Source organism: Elephantulus edwardii, unplaced genomic scaffold, assembly GCF_000299155.1.
Source record: "Elephantulus edwardii isolate Elephantulus edwardi_28Jun2011 unplaced genomic scaffold, EleEdw1.0 scaffold00302, whole genome shotgun sequence".
NCBI classification, from domain to species: Eukaryota; Metazoa; Chordata; class Mammalia; order Macroscelidea; family Macroscelididae; genus Elephantulus; species Elephantulus edwardii.
In genome coordinates this window covers 446181-469173 of record NW_006400052.1, presented here as the reverse complement: position 1 = coordinate 469173, position 22993 = coordinate 446181, and the positions used below count along the sequence as shown (strand labels likewise).

General features: G+C 46.1%; 1 protein-coding gene and 1 pseudogene across 1 annotated transcript in view; both read left to right on the top strand.

The window, feature by feature from the left end:
* Positions 1-22777, top strand: part of LOC102856162 (chromosome unknown open reading frame, human C19orf47) — a 25911-nt gene extending 3134 nt beyond the window's left edge. The window contains exons 2-8 of the mRNA XM_006900893.1: positions 3204-3291; positions 3394-3508; positions 5204-5282; positions 16285-16422; positions 18755-18907; positions 20563-20633; positions 22283-22777. Of these exons, the coding sequence (XP_006900955.1) occupies positions 3204-3291; positions 3394-3508; positions 5204-5282; positions 16285-16422; positions 18755-18907; positions 20563-20633; positions 22283-22777 (1139 nt within the window). The remainder of the gene's footprint in view (positions 1-3203; positions 3292-3393; positions 3509-5203; positions 5283-16284; positions 16423-18754; positions 18908-20562; positions 20634-22282) is intronic.
* Positions 15326-15622, top strand: LOC102876440 (annotated as a pseudogene).
* Positions 22778-22993: the final 216 nt, after the last annotated feature.

Here is a 22993-nt window from a genome sequence, read left to right as displayed (position 1 = left end):
TCCTCCCTGAGAGAGACTTCACCCTGAGTCATAAGGAAAAGGGGATGGCGTATTCTCTTAGCTACTTCCTGCTGAAAAGGGACGCTGTGGGTTTCCACCCTCCAATCTTGATGCCACTTTTCTTCATATAGTCCATTTTCTTGAATTTTTTGCTCAGCATACAGATTGAGCAGGTAGGGAGAAAAGATGATGCCCTGATGCACACTTTTTCTGATTTTAAGCCATGTAGTGTCCCCTTGTTATTTTCAAATGACTGCATGAGCAAAATCTGTACATAGTCCAAGAAGCGTTGTTGGAATAGAACAATGGGATACTGCATGGCTTAAAATCAGGAAAGGTCCGTGTCCAGGACTTTGTTAGATGCCATTGAGCCTGCTCCACTCATGGATCGGTCTCTAACAATAGAACTAAACGCTGCCCAGCGCTGTATCATTTGCACAATCCCTGTTAGGTTTGAATCCATTACTGCAGCACTGTCAGTCCATCTCATTGAAAGTTTTCCCTTTTTTTTCTGGTCTTCTCCTTTACATGGTGCTGTGTGCCAGTGTGAGGACTTCTTGCAGTTCCTTGTTGCTGTTGTTGCATACTGTCTGGTTGGAACCAACTTATAGCTAACCCTCCAGCAGGTTTTTAGAGATGGTAAATTGCACAGGAGGAGATTGTCCATCCTTCTCCCAAAGTGAAGCTGGTGGGTTTGAACTGGTATCTTTGAGACTGCAGCACAGCTTCTTACCACAAGACCACTAGAGCTCCCTTATTCACTCAAAAAACTCATTGCTGACTTGGCAGAACCAACTCCTAGCTGACTCTCTTTAGTGTACTTTCAGAGGCAGTAAATCACATAAGAATGCCTGTCTTTCTCCTGAGGAATATTTGATGATGTCAAACTACACACCTTTGGGTTGGCACCGCAACCCCTTACCTATTAGACCACAAGATCTCCCTCCTTGGGCACCAGGTCCTGATAATCTTGTGCTTAAATTCAGGCTGATAGCTGCCACCAACTTCTGAGGTGCTTTTAAAAAGTATCTTTAATCATACCTCATTTGAGATATAATTCCTAAGTCATACACTCTAAAAGTCACCTATTTAAAATGTATATTATAGTTCAGCCATTTTTAGTGTCATCACAGTTTTGTAGCCATTATCATAATTGGTGATATTTCCTCATTGTTCCTCCTTCTCCCTCAAAGAGTCCATCCCTATTAGCAGTAATTCCTCTTCCCACTGCCCAGCAATGACTACTTTCTGTCTCAGAGATTTGCCTATTGGGGCATTTCATATAAATGGAGTCATTATAGGGAGCCCTGGTGGCATAATGTATAGCATAGCAGGCTGCTTGCTAACTCTTAAGATCAGTGGTTCCAGTCCACCAGGAAAATGATAAACATTGTAGAGATTCACAGCCTTGAAAATAGATGGAGGGTCACTATGAGTTAGAACTGACTCAGAGGCAGTGAATGGGAGTCATTGTGGGGGTTTTCGTGTTTTGCTTTTGGTTGGAGGGTGTGTGTGTGTGTGTGTGTGTGTGTGTGTGTGTCTCTACAGTTGAATCAGATCCGACTGGCACTGGAGGATATTGCCTCTCCTTCTCCAGCAGAGCATCTGGTGGTTTTGAACCGTGCGCCTTCGGGATTGCAGTGCAGCTTCTTGCCACTAGGCCACCAGAGCTCCATTGTGTGGTGTTTCTGATACTTAGATGAGGTGTCCGGTTTTGGCAAATGGAATCCAGAGGCCCATGGATGGTATTTTAAACTAGATACCCTTTTCCTGTGAGCTTTTGAGGGAAATCTGGAGGAACTGAATACCTCACTTGCCCTTCCTCCCAACCACTGTCTGATCCAAGGGTGAGTGCATATCCCCTTTCTGATCCTCAGATATCTCACCAAGCAAAACATGTCTAATCATACCATATTTTATGTAATCTAAAATCTAAAATAGCAAAACTTGCTAGATATTTTATTGTTTTACATGCTTTATGGCGGTGGAAGGGGGGTGGCGAGCAGGGGAATGTCCATTAAACTCCGCACACCGTTGCTCATGAGATCAAGTCTAATTTCAGAAATACTAGAAAAAAAATTTACTTAGAATTAGCAAGCTGCTTGGTCTGCCACAGAGAGTTGGTTTGAGCGTTCCAAAGGCCAAGAAAGAAGATTAGAAGCAGGAAAGTTTAGTGGGTGGTGTGTACCCAGTGCTGTTTAGTAATAGCAGCCTCAGTGAGTTGACCAGAGTTGGCTAAACCCCACATTCTCTTGCTTAGTGGTAAGGAGGTGCACTGCCAACCTAAAGGCAGGTGGTTTGAATCCCTCATCTGCTTCAGAGGAGAAAGATGGGCATCTCTCCTATGGAATTAATCTCTTCCCAAGCAATTAATCTCCTTCTGTGCGATTTACAGCCTTTGAAAACCCTCTGGAAGGTCAGCTATGGGTCAGTTCCAACTTGACAGCATGTAACAACAGCTCATTGAATCTGCTCAGTGACCCAAGGCTGTGGGTGCTGTTAGTCTAGAATGTCAGCTCCATGAGGGCGTCTTGTGTCCTGCAGTGTGCAGTTTACAGATGAGGAAACCGAGGTACAGAGATAGTTCAAAACTTGCCCCAAGTCACTCAGCTATGAGTAGTAGAGGCAAGATTTGACCTCAGGTTCCAGAGCTCATGCTTACAAGCCCACTCCTCACTCTTGGCTGTTCTGGGACCAGGAATCTCGGGCCTGGAGAGGGCTCAGTAAGGCTCTTTCCATCCACCTGTCAATCTTGATGTCCTTTGGGCCTGGCCTGGCCAATGGCATTCCAGACAGAGAATCCAGGGGATCTGCTCGCTCCAGTCCCTGCCTAAGTGTGTGTGACAGTTATGTTGGGGCTGCAGCTAGGCAGGCAGGCAGGTGGAGAGAAGCGGGGGGAAGGGGTTAAGTGCACATGCCCAGGAGCTCTGCCTCTTGCTAGTGATGTGTGCTGGGATGAATTGTGTGTGCAGCCTCTTCTGCCTCAGTTTCCTCACTGGCAAAGTGAAGAGAAGAGATATCGCAACACTGCTTGCCTCTTTGGCTTGTGAAAAGGGCTTCGTTCTCTGGTGCTACGTGAAGTATTTTGCAGAGCGAGACGGTGTCTGGCCACTTAATTTGTGGGAATTTCTGCTGCTGTAGTTTTAATACTGCTGCTTACCAAAGAGAATAAACTGAATCATGAGCTCTGTCCAATCCCCCAGCCACGTCTGAGTGGATCCAGTTCTTTAAGGAAGCCGGCATACCTCCTGGGCCCGCTGTCAACTACGCCGTGATGTTTGTGGACAATCGGTGAGGTGGCAGAGGGACAGAACTATCTTGGGGAGTGGGGAACTGGGGGCCCCAGTCCACCCTGATCCACTTGGGGCTTCATCTCTGGCTTTCCCTCTGTAGGATCCAGAAAAGCATGCTGCTGGATCTCAACAAGGAAATCATGAATGAATTGGGTGTGACCGTTGTGGGTGACATTATCGCCATCCTCAAGCATGCCAAGGTGGTACATCGCCAGGTGAGTGTCCTCTGTCCCGGGGGTTCAAGGTAGGGATGGTACATCTACAGTGACGAGTCATGAGGAGGCCTAGCAGCAAAAGCAGCTGACCTGGATTGTGGGACTGGTTCTCCCATTTGCTGGGTGACTTTGGAAACCTATCTACCCTCTCAGAACCTCACTTTTGCCATCTGTGAAATGTGAATAAGTTATAAAAAAATCCTGTGTGGTATAAACTTTTATTATCATTACTAATTCTCCCTGGGAGGACTAAGGAATTATGCTACCAACTCAAAAGTACTGAATTACCTGCTGCTCCGTGAGAGAAAGGTGGGCGATCCCCTCCTGTGCAGTTTATTGTCTCTGAAAACCCACTGGAGGGTTCTGACTGGACAGGACTCCACAATAATTCTCACTGTAGGCATCAGCACCGAGATCCATCTCTGCCCCTGTGTGCGATCAGTACGTCACCTTCCGGTCCTCGTTCCTCCACTTGCATTGACACCATCAGTTTGTCTTTGAGCTGGACCGTCCACACAGACTCCCACACAAGGTGGTGTGGCCACTCACTAAGTTGTGTGTGTGGTTAATTTGTGAAGTTGTAACAGCTCACCCTGACCAAGCACTCGCTGCTCTCTGCCTGACACGATCTCCACCCTGTTCCTACACAGACTCATTTCTGCCATGCCCTTTGAGTGAGGAGACTGCTTTCTCAAGTTCTTCCCCAGTCCAAACAGCAGCTGCAGTGGTTATCCCTGGCATTTTCGGTGTCTCCCTCCTTCCCAGCACCAGGCCTCTGGCCTCTCTTGGCTGGAACTCCACAGTGAGGGCCTTCTCAAAATAAGGACATTATCACAGTTGTCACAGACAAGGCTGCTGGAGAAAACGTTTTCTTTTCTTTATCCTTATTGTTGTTGGGTGTTGTGTAGTCAGAACTGACTCATAGCTGATCCTTCAACAGGTTTAGAGGCTGAAAATCAGTCAGGAGGCGATTGCCTAGCTTTGTCCTACAGAGTGTCTGGGAGATTCGAATTGGGTAACTCCTTACCATTAGGTAGGATAATAATTTTAGACTTAAGGAAAAGTTCCATAAATACTCCAGAGAGTTTCCACAACCTCTCTATCCAGCATCCCTTAGTGATAACATGTAATGGTGCTGCATTTATCAACATGAAGACATTAATATTTATATTGTGCTGTTACATTAGACAGCAGACTTTGGGTTTCATCAGTTTTGCTATGAATGTATGTTTTTGTTCTAAGGTCCAATCCCAGCTCCCACATTACATTTGTTCCTTATGTCTCCTTAGTCTTTTGCTCTGTCTTTGACAGTTTTGAAGAATACTGGCTGAATATTTTATCGGCTGTAGTCCATTGGGGGTGCACTGCTAACACAGAGGCCTCTCATGGTTTGAATCCGCTAGTATTTCTGTAGGAGAAAGATGGGCAGTCTCTTCCTGTGCAGTTTTCATCCTTGGGAACCTGCTGAAGGGTCAGTTATGAGTCAGTTCTGACATGACGGCAATAAGTTTGAGATGTTACGGTGTTTTTTTTAAAAAGTCCCTCCATGTAGGTGTGTCTGACACTTTCTTATGGTTGGTTAGGAGATAATATTTTGAAATCATTGTCTAGCAGCCCAGGCCCGCTGCCCTCCCCTAGATCTCTGGATCCCCAGGTCCTCTGCCTGATGGGAACTCAGGTGCCTCTTTTCCACAGGACATGTGCAAAGCTGCCACTGAGGCAGTGCCTTGCAGCCCCAGCCCCCTCCCGGTGGAGATTCGCCGTGGACCCTCCAGTGGTGAGTCTCAGCCATGGGCCTGCTTGCCTTTATTTTTTCACCCTTTCTTCCACTCTGGCAATGGAGGGGCACTCCCCAGTCATCTCTGTTCTGCTGTAGTTATAGAAGTGGAAGCAGAACCACAGGAGACCGTCATCTTTTAGGGAAAACATAAATTGAATAGTGACTGATTTCCAGGTCATCCCCAACTTACAGCAGAGTCCTAACATATTCCTTATTTTTTCAATTTCAATGTGAGAGAAGTTTCCCAAAGCAGATTTGGTTTGCTTAGTTCATACATTCATATGCTTGGTTTTCATTCAACCATTCATACACATTGGGGTTTTTCTTTTTTTAGTTTTATATTGCTTTGCATACAAAATTCATATGCATGGTGTTTTGTTCATGTACATTGTGTTTCACACATTCCTTCATTCACTAAGTGAACTTACTCAATCTCATAAGGACAAATAATGTAGAAGACCATTATTATAAAAACAGAAGGATAACTAGTAAGATGTGTATAAAAGTCCAAAGGGAGAGAGGAAGGGGGGCAGGGTAACTGAGGGGTGAAAAATCATGGGGTTACATTTTGTTTTATAACATTTATTACAATATTCACAATGTGATGGCAGTCATCCTACTTCCTCCCTATAATCCTAATTCCCCATTAATCCTTCTATTCTCCCTCTTTCTGCCTTATGGCTTTATTCTTGAGCAAATGCTGCTCTTTTTTGACCTTGTGTGGTTATTCTAAGGAATGACCACCTTCCTGGTTGTTGTTCATTCCTTTAGGGGCCTGTTTATTGCTTGACTGAAAGTCATGCCACAGGCTGAGTTTTCATAGCTCACTTCTGACCTAAATCCAGTACTTTGTGTGGATTGGCCTTTACCTTTTTTTTGTTAAAATTACCAGTTTTATGACATAACTATAATGCCTCTAAAATCCTGTTCTTATCCTTAATAATTGTCACAACAGCTGAATTAAACAGCCCTTCCTCACATCCTATTTTTCCAGCTTTCCTTCCATTATGAAAGAAATGATCTTCATCTTTATATCAGTGTCTTTTTTGGATTAGAACCTTCAGTAAGATGAGACTGCTATTAGGAGTATAAGCAGTACAGGTATTAGAGGTGGAGACTTAAACAGCTCATCTTCAGATGAACGACTGGTGCTTTCTCAGGTATGAAATGCTGAATAAGAGTTATGTTGATCCACACCTAGTCGAGAGTGAACCTGGAGCCATAACACCTGTTAGTGGCTCAAGCATTTCAGTTGTTGTTAGAGTTGAACCTTGTTCAAATTTCTGTCAGGGTTCCTGACATCCATACCATTGACCCAGGTCATTCCCAGATGATAGTATTTTGAACAATGTCATAAAAAAAGATCATCTGTTGGAATGATTATCTTCAAAAAGATAACAGTAAATTACATGTAGCAATACTGTATGTTGATCAATACCCAAACTCCCACTGCCATTAAGTCAGTTCTGACTCCTAGCAATCTTATAGGACAAAATAGAACTGCCCTATAGGGTTTCCATCTAACGTTGGCTGTAATGTCCCTAGTGCCATGGCCTCTTTTAAACCCACCTTGCACATCTGGCAGTTCTTTGTTGATACAGTGTTCCAGACGTTTTTGGATAATCTTCAGTAGGGTCTTACTTGTGATATTGTTTGATAATTTCCACACACTGTCGGTTCACTTTTTTTTTCTTTTGGTTTTTAAAAATTTTTTAAATGTAATTATGATTTTAATAGAAGTTTACAGAAAAGTTGGATTTTCATTCATTCATTGTTGAACATTTTGCCCCTACTTTTTCTTCCCTCCCCTAGTTAACTTCCTTTTTAAAAAAAAAATTGATTCATTATTGCACAATTTCCTCCCTTTCTCCTCTACCCAGTCTTCTTTGCCATGTACCTCTTGTTCTGACTGCTGTCTTACATATGATGCCTAATCATATATTCCTTTTATTTATTGCCAAGTTGGAGCAGCTGGTGGGTTCAAACCACATGCCTTTGGGACTACAGCACAGCTTCTCACCACTAGGCCACCAGAGTTCCCTAGTATATTCCTTTTGAACAATTCTCTCCCTCATTTGTTCCAATACAGTGGTCATTATCTATCTACTCTTTTCCTATTCTCTTCCCAACCCCAACCCCCCCATGTCAGTCCTGCTTCAGAACAGAGAGTGAGATGTCCTCCAGATCTCTTGGCACAACCTGGTACCAATGTTAGATAGATCTTGGCTGAAAGCAGAAAGTACCAGAGGAATGTCTTTCTGTGTTTGATTGACTATGCAAAGGCATTTGACTGTGTGGATCACAACAAATTGTGGCTAATCTTGCGAAGAATGGGGATCCCAAAACACTTGATTCTGCTCATGCGAAACCTATCCTTGGACCAGGAGGCAGTAGTCAGAACAAAGCAAGGAAACACTGCATGGTTTAAAATCATGAAAGGAGTATGCCAGAGATGTGTCCTGTCTCCATGCCTTTTCAATCTATGTGGAACAGTTCATTTAGGAGGCTGGGCTTTATGAGGAGGAATGTGGCGTTAGGATTGGAGGAAGATTCATCAACAACTTGTGTTATGCAGATAATACAACCTGGCTTGACAAAACTGAAAAAGACCTGAGGCATTTGCTACAGAAAGTCAAGGACTGCCTTCTTCAATATGGATTGAAGCTCAATATCAAGAAAACAAAAATTCTCAGCACTAGGCCAACTGGCAGTACCACGATAGATGGAGAAGAGATTGAGATTGTTAATAATTTCTGCTTGCTTGGTTCTATAATCAACACTTTTGACACCAATCTACATTTTTGGCAAAACAACAATACAAGGTTTCCAAGGCTATAAATCTTTACAAGAGCAGACTGTCTCAGCTTTGGGATAGCTGATAGGTTTGAACCACCTTTTAATCCACTTCCTAAACAACATGCCTCCACAAACTCTATAAACTTTGATAAATGATGATAGCTATAGAAAGGCTTTTGGGCCTTTTGTTCATAGGGTTGCTGTGAGTCGTGCTAGACTTGAAGGCAATCAACAACAACTTGTATCCTACTGCATCTCTCTGACTCCTTACCTTTAATTTTAACATTCATTGGACCTCTAGTGACCTGATGGATAAGGAGTTGTGCTGCCACTTAAAGGCAATCAGTTCAAATCTACCAGCTGCTCTGGGAGAAAAATGGACAGTTTCTTCATGTATGATTTACAGCTTCTGAAAATCCACTGGAGGGTCACCTATGAGTTGGTTCTTGACAGCACATAACGACAGCAGCATCCTATTAGTTAATCTTTGCTGCTTAACAGTGACTGTCAATTCAGTTCCAGGAGGTGGTGGTCCCCTCATGTGTGTCAGAACAGAACTAACTCCACACGGTTTTCAAGGGCTGTTATTTTGGAATTAGATTGCCAGGTTAGACACCTGTGTGCTCTCAAACCACCAAGTCTTGGGTTAGTAGCTGAGCTTCTTAACTTTGCACCATTCAGGGGAGCATAAGCCACACTAGAACCAAAACTTAAAGCCCAGACATTTATTTCTCAGGATGGCTCCTCAGTTCTGCTCCACGCTGGCTCAGCTGAGCTCTGTGGTCACCTGGAAGCTTGGTTGAGGCTGGGCAATCTCGATGGCCTCGCTCACACTTCTCGTGACTGACTTAATATCATCCGGGGCGGTGGGAGGTGGCTTGGCCTTCTGTCTCCAGTCCTGTTCCTTTGGTAGGCTTGCCCAGACTCGTTCACACAGTACTGTTTCATTGTTCTTAAAAGTAGCAGATGAGGGCAGGTGCTGAAGTGCAAAAGACTTTTTTAAGTTTTTGCCTACATAACATTTGCTCTTGTTCTATTGGACAAAACAAGACTCATAATTGTGTCCAGAGTCATAAGGCAGGGCCTACCCACAGGGGTGGAGCGAGGAAGCTGCACGGGTCGGGGACATTCTGCCAAATGACTTTCCACTAATGGTGGTTGTATGTTGTTAGATGTCCTTGGTTTGGAACCAACTTATAGCTGACCCTCCAGCAGGTCTTCAGAGGCTGTCGATCATACGAGAGGGGATCCCCCATCTTTCTGATTAAACTGTGAGCTCCTATGACACTAGCCTCCAAATCCAGAGACAGAAACAAGACCAGCCCCCAGTAGTTGCCCTCTCTCAGCCATGGCCTCTCTCAGGGGCCCACATCATCTAATTTCTATCATATTTGGAAAGGTGGAGGGTCAGTGAAAGAGAGGAAAACCCCCAACAAGACAGATTGACACAGTGACTGCAGCAGTGGGCACTAGTGTGTCAGAGATGGTGAGGATGGCACAGGATAGGACAGGGTTTAGATCTGTTGTTTATAGGGGCACTGTGAGTCGTACTTGACTCGATGGAATCTAACAACAGGTTAATTTTGCCAAACATTGAATCTAATAGAAATGAAGCCAGAAACTGTACTTTTCATACTTTTCTAGATGTCTCTAGTTGTTTAAAAGAAAATGTAAAATTTCAGTCCAAAAGATAAGCTAATGGAGAACATAAGCAATTAAGAATAGAAAGGGAAACAGGCAAAGGAGGCCAAAAACCCAAAACCAAACTCGGAATTTTGTTGTGGTAGAGTTCCCAAGGCTGTAAATATTTTTTTTTAAATTTTTAAAATATTTTTAGAACCAGAGTTTATTTGAATTTGAAAGCAAAGGGAGCTCTGGTGGCCTAGTGACAAGAAGCTGCACTGCAATCCCAAAGGCACGCCATTCGAGTCCACCAAATGCTCCACTGGAGAAGGATGGGCAGTCTCCTCCTGTGTCAGTCAGGTCTGACTTGACAGCACACAACAAGAAAAAACAAAAAGAAACAATTCAAAGACACAAACCCCAAAACACTTAACGCCACCAATAGCAGGTTCAGTGTACAATTATTGTCAAGTGTTATAGTTGAATCTCTCAAAACTGTCCGGGGTGCCCACTCTCCTTTTTTTTTTTTTTAATAAATTTTTTTATTATTATTAAATTTAATGAAAGTTTACAGAGACTTTGGTTTTCTATTCATTCATTTTTGCACTTTTCTCCCTGCCTCTCCCCCACACCCAGTTCCCTCTTCTCTTTGAAAAGTAAAAGAAAAATTCTTTCATTGTTAATACAGACCTTCCCTCCCAAGTCCACTCCACTGTGCAGCCTTTGTTCTGGACTCCTGTCATGACAATAATACCTAATCATATATCTCTTTTAAACAGTTCTCTCCCTCATCTGTTTCAATGCAGTATACACATTTATCAAATCTTTCTCAGTCCTCCCCCCCAACCCTGACATCAGTCCCGTTTTACAACAGTGGCAGTATGCAGTATTGGTCCTTTTGTGACTGAAGTATTTTGCTCAGCATAATGTCCTCCAAGGTCACCTATTTTGTGTATTTCATGAGTTCCTTGTTTTTCAATGCAGCATGGTATTCCATTGTGTGACTATACCACAGCTTCTCTATTTGTTTGTTGTTGTTTCCAACTCCTTGTTATTGTGAACAAAGTGGGGCAATTAACATGGGTGTGCATGTATCTGCTTGGGTGGCAGTTTTGGTTTCTTTAGGGTATATTCCCAGTAGTGGAATTGCTGGGTCAAATGGTATTTCTACTTGCAACTTTTTGAGAAAGTGTCATAACAGCCTTCCACAGTGGATGTACTATTTTACACTCCCACCAACAGTGAATAAGGGTTCCGATTTTTCCACAACCTCACCAGCATATGTTGTTGGCAGTTCTGTTAAATTTTGCTATTCTTACTGGGGTGAGATGATATCTCATAGTTGTGTTCCCCCCTCATTTCTATTGCTTCTTTTTGTGGTTCTTTCAAGGGTTCTGGTTCAGCCCATACGGGATTATTACTCCATTGAATTCAACAAAAAAGAAAGTGCAAAACTATCACTGTTATTGCAGCCAAAGAGATCAGGAAATCAGAGGTGTAATACACAATGACAAAGATTCCTAGCTACAACCCATAGTCCTACACTGGTAACTACAGACATTGCAGGGCAAGCCATGAGGAGGTGTTCTTCACTCCTTTGTTGAATGCACTCTGTATATATGAGCTTCAGTTTGAATGTCTTGGAGCATGATGTTTTGCTGGTTTAAAAGGCAGTTTAGGGAGAAAAAATGGAAGTATATCAAAACAGTTTCCCCAAAACAGCCAGAGACCTTGAAGATGAAACACCCTTGTGATGAAAGGATAAGTATGCAAAGATTATGGGAGGAGACTGCTTTGTTTTTCTACTATGGAGTGGCTGATGGATTAGAACTACTGACCTTTCTCACCAGGGCTCCTTATAAGGGTAGGAAAGAATACTCTAAAAGTAACATGCCTGATATGTACTTTATGTACATTTTTTTAATGTACTTTAGAGTATTGAATATGTGTTTCTCTGTGGGAGGGGAAACAAGCAAAATACTGCACATTTTCATAGGTGAACAGTTCTTTGGACTATGACATCTTGACTAACTCAGATCTGGTAGAACCAAGTCAGTTGATTCTTTTTCCTCCAGGCAAACACTGCTGATCATAACCTGGATTGTAACTCTGCCCTCTTCTTTCAAGCAAAACCTCTGTACAATACAAGAAAGGACATTCATGGTTCAGTGGTCAAATTCTTTCCTTCTAAAAATTTTGTTTTATTGGGATCCACAATCAATACCTTTGGTACCATAGTCAAGTATTAAAAAAATGTGTAGTGTTAGGAAAATCTGTCTAGGATGTCTCCGAAGTGCTAAAGAGCAAGGATGTCAGATTAAAGACTTATGGAGCACCTGATCCAAGCTAAGGCCTTTTTCATTGCTTCCTGAAAGAATGATTGAAGAATTGATGCCTTTGAGTTGTGGTGCTGGAGAAGAGTACTAAATATCCCATGGACTACCAAAAGAACAAACAAGTTTGTCTTGGAGAAAGGGCAACTAGAGTGTTCCTTTGCGGCAAGGATGGTGTGGTAGAACTTGTTGGAAATTTTGACTTCTCTAGACCACTGTCTTTAAGGTGATCAGCTCTTTCAGTTTCCCTGCCCTGCTAGAAAGGCATGGCCCAACCACCACCCTTTTACTCCTGGCACAGGCTGTGCCCGGCACTCTGATGAAGCACCTTGCATCGGAATTCTTGGACCCTTTTCCTCCGCTCACCTGGGATGGCGCCAACCTGAACAGCAGAATGGGGTTCTCGGGACCTTCTGGATTTCTGAACCCAAAGAATATCAACTGGAGGTTTGAGGTCAGGAGGAATTGGAGAAACTGTATATGGATTAAACATTGAGGCCTTTTTGACCCCCTTATTCTGATCTAGTACTGATCTTATCCTAATCTTGTACTGATCTTATTAGAATGACTTGTGATTACAATTGGTGAAGCTTTATCTCCATACTTTGGGCATGCTGGCAGGAGGGGCCGGTCCATGGAAGGAGCTTGATGATGTTGGGAAAAGTGGAGGGTCAGAGAAAGAGAGGAAGACCAGCAAGAAATGGCATGGCACAGACTGTAACAGGGAGCTGCAGCAGATCAGAGGTGATGAGGATGGTACAGCACAGGGCACGTTTCAATCTGTTGTTCAAGAGTCACTACGAGTCACAGTCCAGTTAAAAGCACCTAACAACAACTAACAGTATGTGGAGAGCCAAGTTCTAATCTGGGCCAGTGCACCTCAAGTGAACCACCACTCATCTGGCAGTGAGGCGTTTGTGTTGCTGTGATGTGGAACAGTTTTTGGCAGAGCTAAGATGGAAGGAAGGCCTGGCATCTAGCCAGTAAAACCCTGTGTACCGGGCAGCATTTTGTTAGGTCATACATAGGTTGCTAGGAGTCAGGTAACAGAGGCTAACAGCCCAGACCTTGTAACTACCTACCATTTACATTGTTCAGTGCTGTCAAGCCAACTATGACAGTTGGAAACCTTGCCTTCCTGACAGTCTCCATTATGCTCAGCCTCATTGTTACAGTCACTGAGTCAGACCATCTTTTTTTAAGATCTTCCTCTCTTTTGCTGACCTTCTTTTCTAAGAAGAAAAAAAAATCTGCTTTATTGCAAAAAAAAAGCCCAATTATATGCCTTTGCTTAGAGCTGTGAATGGAAGTTCTTGCCAGACAAAGTCAACACAGCTGGAGAGATGACAGCATTGAAGGTGCAAGTGATAAAGCAACCACTGCCCAACCTGATGTTCCAAATGGTTAACGTACCCAGCTTCTAATTGAAAGGTTGAAGGTTCAAGTCCAACCAGAGGCCTTTGGAAGGAAAACTTGATGATCTACTTCCAAAACATCAGCCACCACAAACACAGTAGAGACAGCTGTCTGACACACATGGGGTCACTGTAGTTGGACCTGACCCAAGAGCAAGTGTTGGTGGGAGTGAATCCGCTTAAGGCGTATGTGGAGAACTTTTGCAGGGAGTTGTTGAAGAACACGGGAGCTGTGGGGATGTGGTACGCTGTGAATTGCACCAGTGACTCAAAGGCATTGTTGGTGGTTTGAATTCATTAGTGACTCCATAGGGAAAGATGGGCAGTCTCCTTCCACTGCAGTTTCCAGCCTGGGAAACCCTGTAGAGGGTACTGAGAGTCAGACCTGGATCGGCAATAGTGAGCTGAGGTTCCACATCATTAGCGGGAGTGCGCAGGGTGCAAGAACAAGTCTACTTCTGGTGGAGAGAGGTGGGGAGGCCACATTCTAATTCCAACTTGGTGGTGGACACCAGGGGGACACTCTGTAACCGTTTCCGTTTGCAGTGTTGTTGTATACCACAGAGTTGGAACTGACCCATAGCAGACCCTCTGGCAGGTTTTCAAGTTAGCTGATCACATGGGAGGAGACTGCTCATCCTTTTCCTGCAGAGCAGCTGGTGGCCTTGAACTGCATGCCTTCAGGATTGCAGCACAGCTTCTTGCCACTAGAGCTCCCTCTGCCCACTCTGTGACCTTTTGTTGTTTGAGTCCATTTAATGAGTATGTCTCTGTACTATAGTCACAATGAGAAGAAACCCAAGTGTGTTGCAGGTCATTAGAGGAACTCCAGAGGACACATGGCAGGAAAAAAGTTTCTTTAGAGGAAAAATAAGGCAACAACATGTCTGTGTCTGACAGAGTGCTGCTGATGTGGAAGCACTGGTAGTGTAGTGAGTAAGGAGTCGTGCTGCCAACCCAGAGGCAGGTGATTGAAATCCACCAGCTGGTCTTCGGAAGAAAGATGGGCAGTCTTCTCCCATGGAGTTTACAGGCTCTCATTTACTTCATGGCAATGAGTTGAGTTCACCTGGATTTGTATCCTCATGCTCTTCAGGCAGACCAAATAACCCACTGCCCCAAGTCCCAGTTCCCTCATCTCGTTAAATGGGTTTAAAGTGTTGTATGCCATCAAGTCAGAAGCAACTCATCGCTGATCCTGCAGCAGGTTTTCAGAGGCAGTAAATCACATGGAAGAGACTGCCCATCTTCCTTCCGTGGAATAGCTGGTGGGTTTGAACTGCATGCCTTTGGATTGGCAGTGCAATTCCTTATCACTTGGAGAGGGTGAAACCAGGTTTCTCCTTGGAGGCTAGGATTTTGAAGCTCCGCCTCACATACGTCGGGCACGTGGCCAGGAGAGACCTGTCTTTGGAGAAGGACATCATGTTTGGAAGGGTGGAGGGACAGTGCAGGAGAAGAAGACTCCAGATGAGATGGATTGATACAGTAACTGGGGCAGTGGGGTTAGGTGTATCAGAATTAGTGAGACTGGCTCAGGATAGGACAGGGTTCAGACCTGCTGTACGTAGGGTTGCAGGTGACTCGATGGCACATAACAACTACAAGCCTCCAGAGCTATTTATTAGGAGTACTGGAAGATTTTGTTTACTTTCTCCATTTATTAATGATCTCGTAAATGCGTGAAGTTGCTGTATGGGGGCGTATCAGTAAACAGATGTCTTCTCACCGAGCTGACATAGGGGAAGCCACCAGTTAGTAAGATGTACCTTCATGTCCAAAGTACTAGGGGCTGTGAAGAAGCAGTGCAGGAAGTCACTTACCTTCAGTGCCAGACTTGCAGTCACCGCGCTCACCACTCTCCACCATCATGCTGATGTTCATGGTCAGCACCAACGTGCCTCGCACATCCACGTCCGATGGGCTGCTCTCTGAGCTCACCCAGCAGCTGGCGCAGGCCACCAGCAAACCAGCCCAGTACATCACGGTGCACGTGGTCCTGGACCAGCTCATGGCTTTCGTTGGCTTGAGTGACCCGTGTGCAGTCTGCAGCCTGCACGGCATCGGCAAGATTGGCAGCGCACAGAACTGGACCTACTCCAAGCTGCTGTGCGGTGCTTTCCCAGCACCTGCACATCACCCCGAGAGGGTCTGCATCAACTACTGAGACGTGAATGCGGCTGGAACAACTCCACTGTCCCTGAGAGCCAGACTCACCTGCCTCGGTCTGTAGTGGCCCTGCCCTTCCCAACCAGCCCACCTCCTCGCTAGGAGAAATAAATGGTTTAGAAAACAAACAAACAAACAAAAAGGAGCAGTGTAGGGTCAGGGTGAGGGCACAGGGATTGTGAGGGTGGTCAGGGACGTTTTACCCAAGGAGGTGTCCTCTGAGTGTATACCAGAAAGAAGAGAGGATCTCGGGGAAGGGCATTTCATTCCGAGGTCAGTGTCTGAGCTAGTGTCCGAGGAGGCACATGCTGCTGGGCAGGGAGATTCAGGAGACCAGTGTGGCCGAAGGAGGACAGGATGATGTCAGAGTTGTTGGGTTCAGGAAGGGCTCAACCCAGGGCCTGGTCCTCAACGGGATGTAGTGATGGGTGAGGTATGACAAGAAATAACCTGGTCAAGGACCCCTGGGTAGGACCCTTGGGCAGACAATGGTGGGCTAGTTGCTGAGGAGACAAAGCCCCCAAACCCCTGTGGGTGACACCGCCTACCCTTCTGTCGCTTAGGCTGAGGGCTGCTTTCTCTGTCCTGGCTCTGAGACTGGAGGGTCCTTGTCTCTTGCCCAAGACCCTGTCTAACTGGACTCCCCTTTTCTCCACACAGCTGCCTCTCGAATGATCACCAACAGCCTGAACCGAGACTCTCCTCCTGGCACCTCGCCTAGGCGGCCAGACACCAGCACCTCCAAAATCTCCGTCACAGTGTCCAATAAGATGGCAGCCAAGAGCGCCAAGGCCACTGGTATGAGGACTGGAGTGGGTAGCAGGAGAGACTAGTTATATGGTCAGCACTAGTGGTTAGCATAACTCGGAGGTCCTCTTCCCCATATTATAAGGAGCTTTGAAGGCCAGAGTGGACAGAACATCACCACCCTTCTGGGCCTCTCGTCCTTCATCTATAGATTGGTGGGTGGGAACCCCTGGAGATGGTGCACTTAATCTCAAGGGCACTCGGTAATTGTTAGATGCTGTCAAGTCAGTTATGACTCACAACAACGCTATGTACGACAGATCTCCACCCTGCCCCGTCCTGCGCCATCCCACAATCTTTGCTGTGCTCAAACCCTTTTTTGTAGTCACTGTGTCAGTTTATCTTTTCAAGGATCTTCCCATCCTTTGCTGACCTCTGCTTTTCCACACATAATATCCTCCGAGGACAGGCACCCCTCCTGACAACATCCCCACAGTAGGAGGGGTCTCACCATTGTTGCCTCTTAAGAAGCACCCTGGCTCTACATCTTCTAAGACAGTCTCAGTGGCTCAGCCTTTTAAAACAGATGTTTACTGAACCTCTCACACAGATGCCCAAACCTGTCCTTGATTCCTGAATCAAAGATGAAGAAGTTAACCATGTCCTCTCAGCAGCCAGAGGGATCCTTGGAAACCTTAGATCTGACCTTACCTGTAATCTAGTGGCATCAGATTTCATCTAACTTGAAGAGCAGGGAAGAGGACAGCCCAAAGTTGGTTCTCATGAGGTTGGGTGTCAGGCCTGTCTCCACTTTCCAACTCTTTGGCCAATTCTGACACGCACCAGCCATCGCAGTCTCTTCTCTGCTGGATTTGGTAATTTGTTGCAATGATTTCACAGAACTCATAGACCATACTCACAGTTACATGGATTATTAGGGAAGTAACAAGACCAGCTCAGGAGATAGTTCCTCAGTCAGGACAGCTTCCAATCGAACAGGCTTCTCTTGACCTCCACACTACTGGGGAAAGTGTTATGCCTCTTTAGCTCTGCTGACCAGAGCCCCAAGTCACCCCACTCCACCAGCAAGCCTCCTGCCCAAAGGTGCCCAGCAAGTCCACTCCAGCTATCTAGTGCCTGTCTCCTGGTTCCTGCTGCAGCATCTCACACCATGGTGAATTTAGGAATTTCTCAGCATAGGGATCCTGGCTCCAAAAGCTGTGCTCTTCTCCAGGCTCTTCGTGATGATAGTAGGTCCCCTCAGCCTCTGTGGGAGTGACTCTTTTATAAGCCACCAAGCCCATAAACTGACCCAATCACCCTCAGCAGGCCACAGCCACTTAATCTGCCTCTTTCACACATCTTATTTGCATAGTAAACTATCCAGTCCTTCTACAGATGTGAGTCTTAGCCAATTATCTTGGCAGCACTACAACTCAGGGCCAGGAAGACCTTATAATGAGAAATTGTCTGTACTGCACTATCATACTCTTGTGTTTACCTCTCCAGGTAACTGCTATAATACAGGCAAGGTGCCACCTACAGGGCCTCACAGCACACTGCATGCCACGAATCCCCCACCTTGCTTGCTAGCTCAGCTCCTTTGTGGAAGCTGTGCCTCTGGGATACTCGTCCTCTTTGGTCTTTTCTACTGAAAAGTTGGGGATGTAGCTTTTGTTCTCCCCCTTTCTCCTACGCCCTCCTACGCCTTGGCTGGACTCTTCCCCTCAATAATAATAGTTTAGTATTTATAAGGCACGTGTGGGAGCTGTTACATTTTTTTCTCTTGCCTCTATTTGGCAATCTCTCCTGTGGCTTGTGTGTCTGGAAATACCTCATCCAGCCTGTTGAATTTTGGGTTGTAAGCAAGAAAGTTCAGATACTAAAATGACAGGCAGCCCAGGAGGGACTGGCTCTCTTAGCCCTTGGCTCATTTAAAGGATTCTTTTTTTTTTTTTAATCAAGGTAAAATTTATTTGGGTACAATTTGCCAGTTGCGAAGATAACATTAATTTTAAAAAAGTGAATACATCCAGGAAAACGCTGTTTAGATGGAGCTCTTGAACCTCCTCCCCATCCAGCAGCCTCCCGTCTGAAGGGCTTCTACCTGGTCTGGGGAGTGAGCTGGGTTGTCAAGGACAGAGCTGTGAGGTGGGGGAAGCTGGTGCCTGTCACAGCAGGGAGGTTCCAAGAGCTTTCTGTGACCTCTTCTCCCCCAGGTCTGTGCCTTATGTTGGTTCAGACTCTGCATGCCGTGAGTGGGGAGATGAGGGCGTTCAGCTTCACACCTACATAGAGAGAAAGAGCCCATGTGTGCCCTGGGACCTGGTGTCTGGTGCCTGTTCTGTTCCAGAGGCCCTGACCCCCTCTGCCTCCCTCCCAGCAGCCCTTGCCCGCCAGGAGGTGGAGAGTCTGACTGTCCCTGCCAAGCGGCGCCGAGTCACTGCGGAAATGGAGGGAAAATACATTATCAACATGCCCAAAGGCACCACCCCCCGGACACGCAAGATACTGGAGCAGCAGCAGGCAGCGAAAGGTACAGGTCTGCAGGGTCCTGTGGGACAAAGCCTGTCACAGCTTTGGTCCTAAAGGGTTAGGCCCAGGGGACTGAGATGGTGGCTACAGGGGCGGGGATGCCTATCACTTTGCCTTACCTTCCTGCAGTCAGTGGTGCCTCTTGGCACCTCTTTTCTCAGGGCCAGGGACAAGAACTCAGTGAGGTGCTACCTGGAGGCCAGGTGACACAGGTCTGCTTGGGGAAGGTGCCCAAGGAACGAGACTTGTCACTCTGAGCCTGAGGGGTCTGGTTGAGTGTAAAGCTTGACTTTGTGACTGTGGCTTCATAGCTGGCCTTCGTGGCAATAGGATTATTTTAGAGTATTGTATATGTTTCTGTGGAAAAACACATGATGCAAAAACATACCTGGCACAGACAAACTTTCTTCTCACTCCTGTATCCCCCACGCATGTTGTCAGCCTTTGGCAATGAACATCTGTACAGTCAGTGCCTATGTTATACATGTATGTAAGTGTTCCTTTTTAAGCACAACTTCCTATAGATATTGTGGAACCCTCGTAGCATAGGACATTAAATGCTGGGTAGAGGAGAAAGATGGGAAATCTCCCAGGAAAATTTACAGTCTCAGAAACCCAGCGGAGGGTCCCCCGTGAGTCAGAGTGAGCCGACTGGTGGTGGGTTTTATTGATTTTTTTTATATAGATATTGTGTAATTTTCATCTATTCAGTATACTTAGTCTTTTCATGTTAGTGTTTATAGATCTACTTCATTCCTCTTAAAATTATTGTAAGAATATAGATCACTCACTATTGTAGCCTTTGGGTCAGAATCAACGGACCCTCCAGTGAGTTTTCAGAGGCTAGAAACAGCACAGGAGGAGAGTGTCCCTCTTTCTCCAATGGAGCAACTGGTAGATCTGAACTATCTGCCTTTGGGTTTGCAGTGTAGCTTCTTAACCATTCAGTCACCAGACTCCTTCCAGTAGGTTTTCACAGGGAGTAAATTACATGGAAAGAGATTGCCCATCCTCCTCCCAGAGCAGCTGGTGGATTTGATCTCTGTGCTTTGGATTGGCGGTGCAGCTCCTTACCACTAAGCCACCAAAGCTCTATATAAAGAAAGATGTTTTCGCTGTGAAGTCAGTTCTAACTGAACTATACATGTGAAAAAACACTGAATTGGCAAATATGTAGTATGTATACACACATATATTTATACATACACACACACACATATTTGCTAATCAAACATTTTTCATGTGGACAGTTCTCTACTTGATGCTTTTTCAATGGCTGTTTAGTATCTCCAAAGTATTTATGGAACATTTATGAAATTTATGAAACGTTTTCTGACTAATGGATATTTCATTTGTCTTGAGGGGTGAGGGCTGAAATCATCCATAAGATTTTCAGGGGTTTGTGACCCAAAAACGGTGGCAAGAACAAGCAGGGGCTCAGGATACCCTTTGACATGTACTTAAGGTCTTGATGGGGCACAAAGAGTTTAAATGTCAGCTGTAGTTGATGGTTCCCAGATATGACATTAGCTAGTTGTCAAGGTCAATGTCAGCCAAGAGTAAAACCCCAGAACCTGCCTGGGCCTGGTTTGCTCCTGTTGTACCAGCAGCTTGGGGCTTGGATGGTGCAGGCTGACCACCTCACTTCCTTTGCAGGTCTCCAGAGGACGTCTGTGTTTGACCGCCTCGGTGCTGAGACCAAGGCAGACACAACCACAGGGATTAAGGTGTGTTGTAAGTGGGGTGGCAACTTGGAGTGCCACACTAAATTGTCTCCCCAGTTTTTCATCTTTTCCTCTCCCTGCTCTCCGCCCCTCTGGAGTGTCCTCACTTTCAGGTCCCCTCTTTGCACAGGACACTTTCCATCTGTCTTCTGCCCCTTATCTGGAGGCTTCCTGGATGCTTGCTCTTGATGTCTCTGAGTCCCTCACACTTATTTTGGTCCCAAACAGACTTCAACATCTTCCCCTTCCCCTCAACTTATTCTTCTCTTGGGCCACCCCCCACCCCCCCCATTCCAGGCTGTCACTGAGTCTGATGACAGTTTGTCACCATCTCCTTGGTCACCCCTCGTCTGAACCCTCCCTCCTTCCCTCTTTCCTGCAGCATGAGCTGTCTGTCTGCGTTCTACCTGAACCCTTAGATCTCCCCACTTGCACAGCCCAGAAGGACCCCATGCCCTGGCTTGTTACTGGACTCAAGTTCACTCTCTTTGCTTTGGCCTGTCAGTCCTGTAGGCCCAAAGCCCTGAGCCTGGTCAGGACACATGCCAGAGAGCCAGCTGGCGCAGTAGGCCAAGCAAATTCAACTCTTTGTACCTCAGTTTCCTCGTCTGTGCAAGCCCCACCTCATAGGGCAACTGTGAGGACTAGATGACATCAGGTCCACATGGGACTGGGCCGTCCACGTGCAGTGGGTGACTTTAGATGTCACCATCATCGCCAAGCCCCAGCCATGTTTCCCACCTCTCAACCCCTCCCTCACCAGCTTTCAAGCACTCTGGTTTCTCTTACTCCCTGGTATCTTACCCCGATACTGCATAAAGTGTGTGGTGTGGTGCAAGTGCTCAGTATATACAGTTGTCACACATGCCTTTTCTCTTTGACCTGCGCTTTGGAGCCCAGCTTGAAAGTTGGTGGGAATTCTCCCAACTTTGGTCTTCCATTCTCTAGCACACTGGTCTTCCCAGCATGTACCACTGTCTTCATTCTAGAGTTATTTCTAGTTCATTCCTTTTAAATTTTGTTTTATATTGGTTTGCATACAAAATTTGTATACATTATGTTTCATATAATCTTTTCTATACATTGTGTTTTATAAAATTAATCACCATTGAACTATGCCCCCCCCCTCCCCCAATTACCCTGTCTTTTCAGGTCCCCACCAGATCTTTCTCATTTCATTAACCCCCTCCCTCTGGTTCATTTCTAACAACAGATGTGTCTCCCTCACTGGACTGGAAGCCCCACAAGGGCAGGGACTGGGTCATTACTGTGTCCCCAGCTACAGAATCAAGGCTCAGAGAATATTTGTTGATAAATGACCAAATTGATCTTTTCACTCACATCTATCTTTAGACTTTCACAAATGACATTCCTTCTGCTTGGCACATCCTTTCTGCTGCCCTTCAATTTTCTGACTTCATCTCTGATGTCCTCTCCTCCCAGGAGTTTAGGGAAGGCTCCCAGGCAAGTCTAGGTACATCTTCTCACCTCATCTCCAATGCTTCCTCCCTCCACTGAGAGTTGTGGAAGGATAGTCTGGGCCTGTCTTGATCATGATCACTGCTGCCATGAGACCAATTTCAGAAGCGGCAGCTGTCTTTGAATATATGTACAAATCTATGACTAACATGTCTGTCCTTGACCCCCTACAGCCCACAGGAGTCTTCAGCCGTCTGGGGGCCACCCCAGAGACAGATGAGGATCTGGCTTGGGACAGTGATAACGACAGCAGCAGCTCTGTCCTCCAGTATGCTGGGGTCCTGAAGAAATTGGGCCAGGGTCCAGCTAAGGCCAGACTCCAGCCAGCTCTGACTGTCAAAGCCAAGGCTACCAGCTCGGCAGCTCCTACTGCCACCCCGACACTGCAGCGCCTGGCATTGCCCACTCGCCCTGGGCTGGAGAAGAAGCCAGATTCCCAGTCTAAAGTCAGCATCATCCAGAGACTGGGCAAAGCTGCCCTTGTGCCTGAAGCCCAGGACAGCCAGGTCACCAGCACCAAGAGTAAGTCCTCGGCCAAGGTCAAGGTCACCATTAGGAAGACTCTGGTGGGGCCCTGGGGAAGCAACTCCAGCGAGGGCCTTGGGGCCCAGATGGACCATACAGGATCCGTGAGCGTGTTCAAAAGACTGGGCCACAGGACCTTCTAGCCCTCATGTGGGGCAGGGCACGGGGGCAGAGCCTGGCTGGTGGCCCATCTCCCTACCCCAGCTCTGAGTTCCACAAGTCTTCCTCGAGGGTTTGCACCCCTCCTTGCCAGCTTCTGGATGACACTGTCTCCTTCAGGCACTCAAGCTGGGCCCCACTGTTCTGGGAATTCACCCTGGAAGTTTCTCTGAGTCTGGGATAGCCGCCACAGCCTGGCC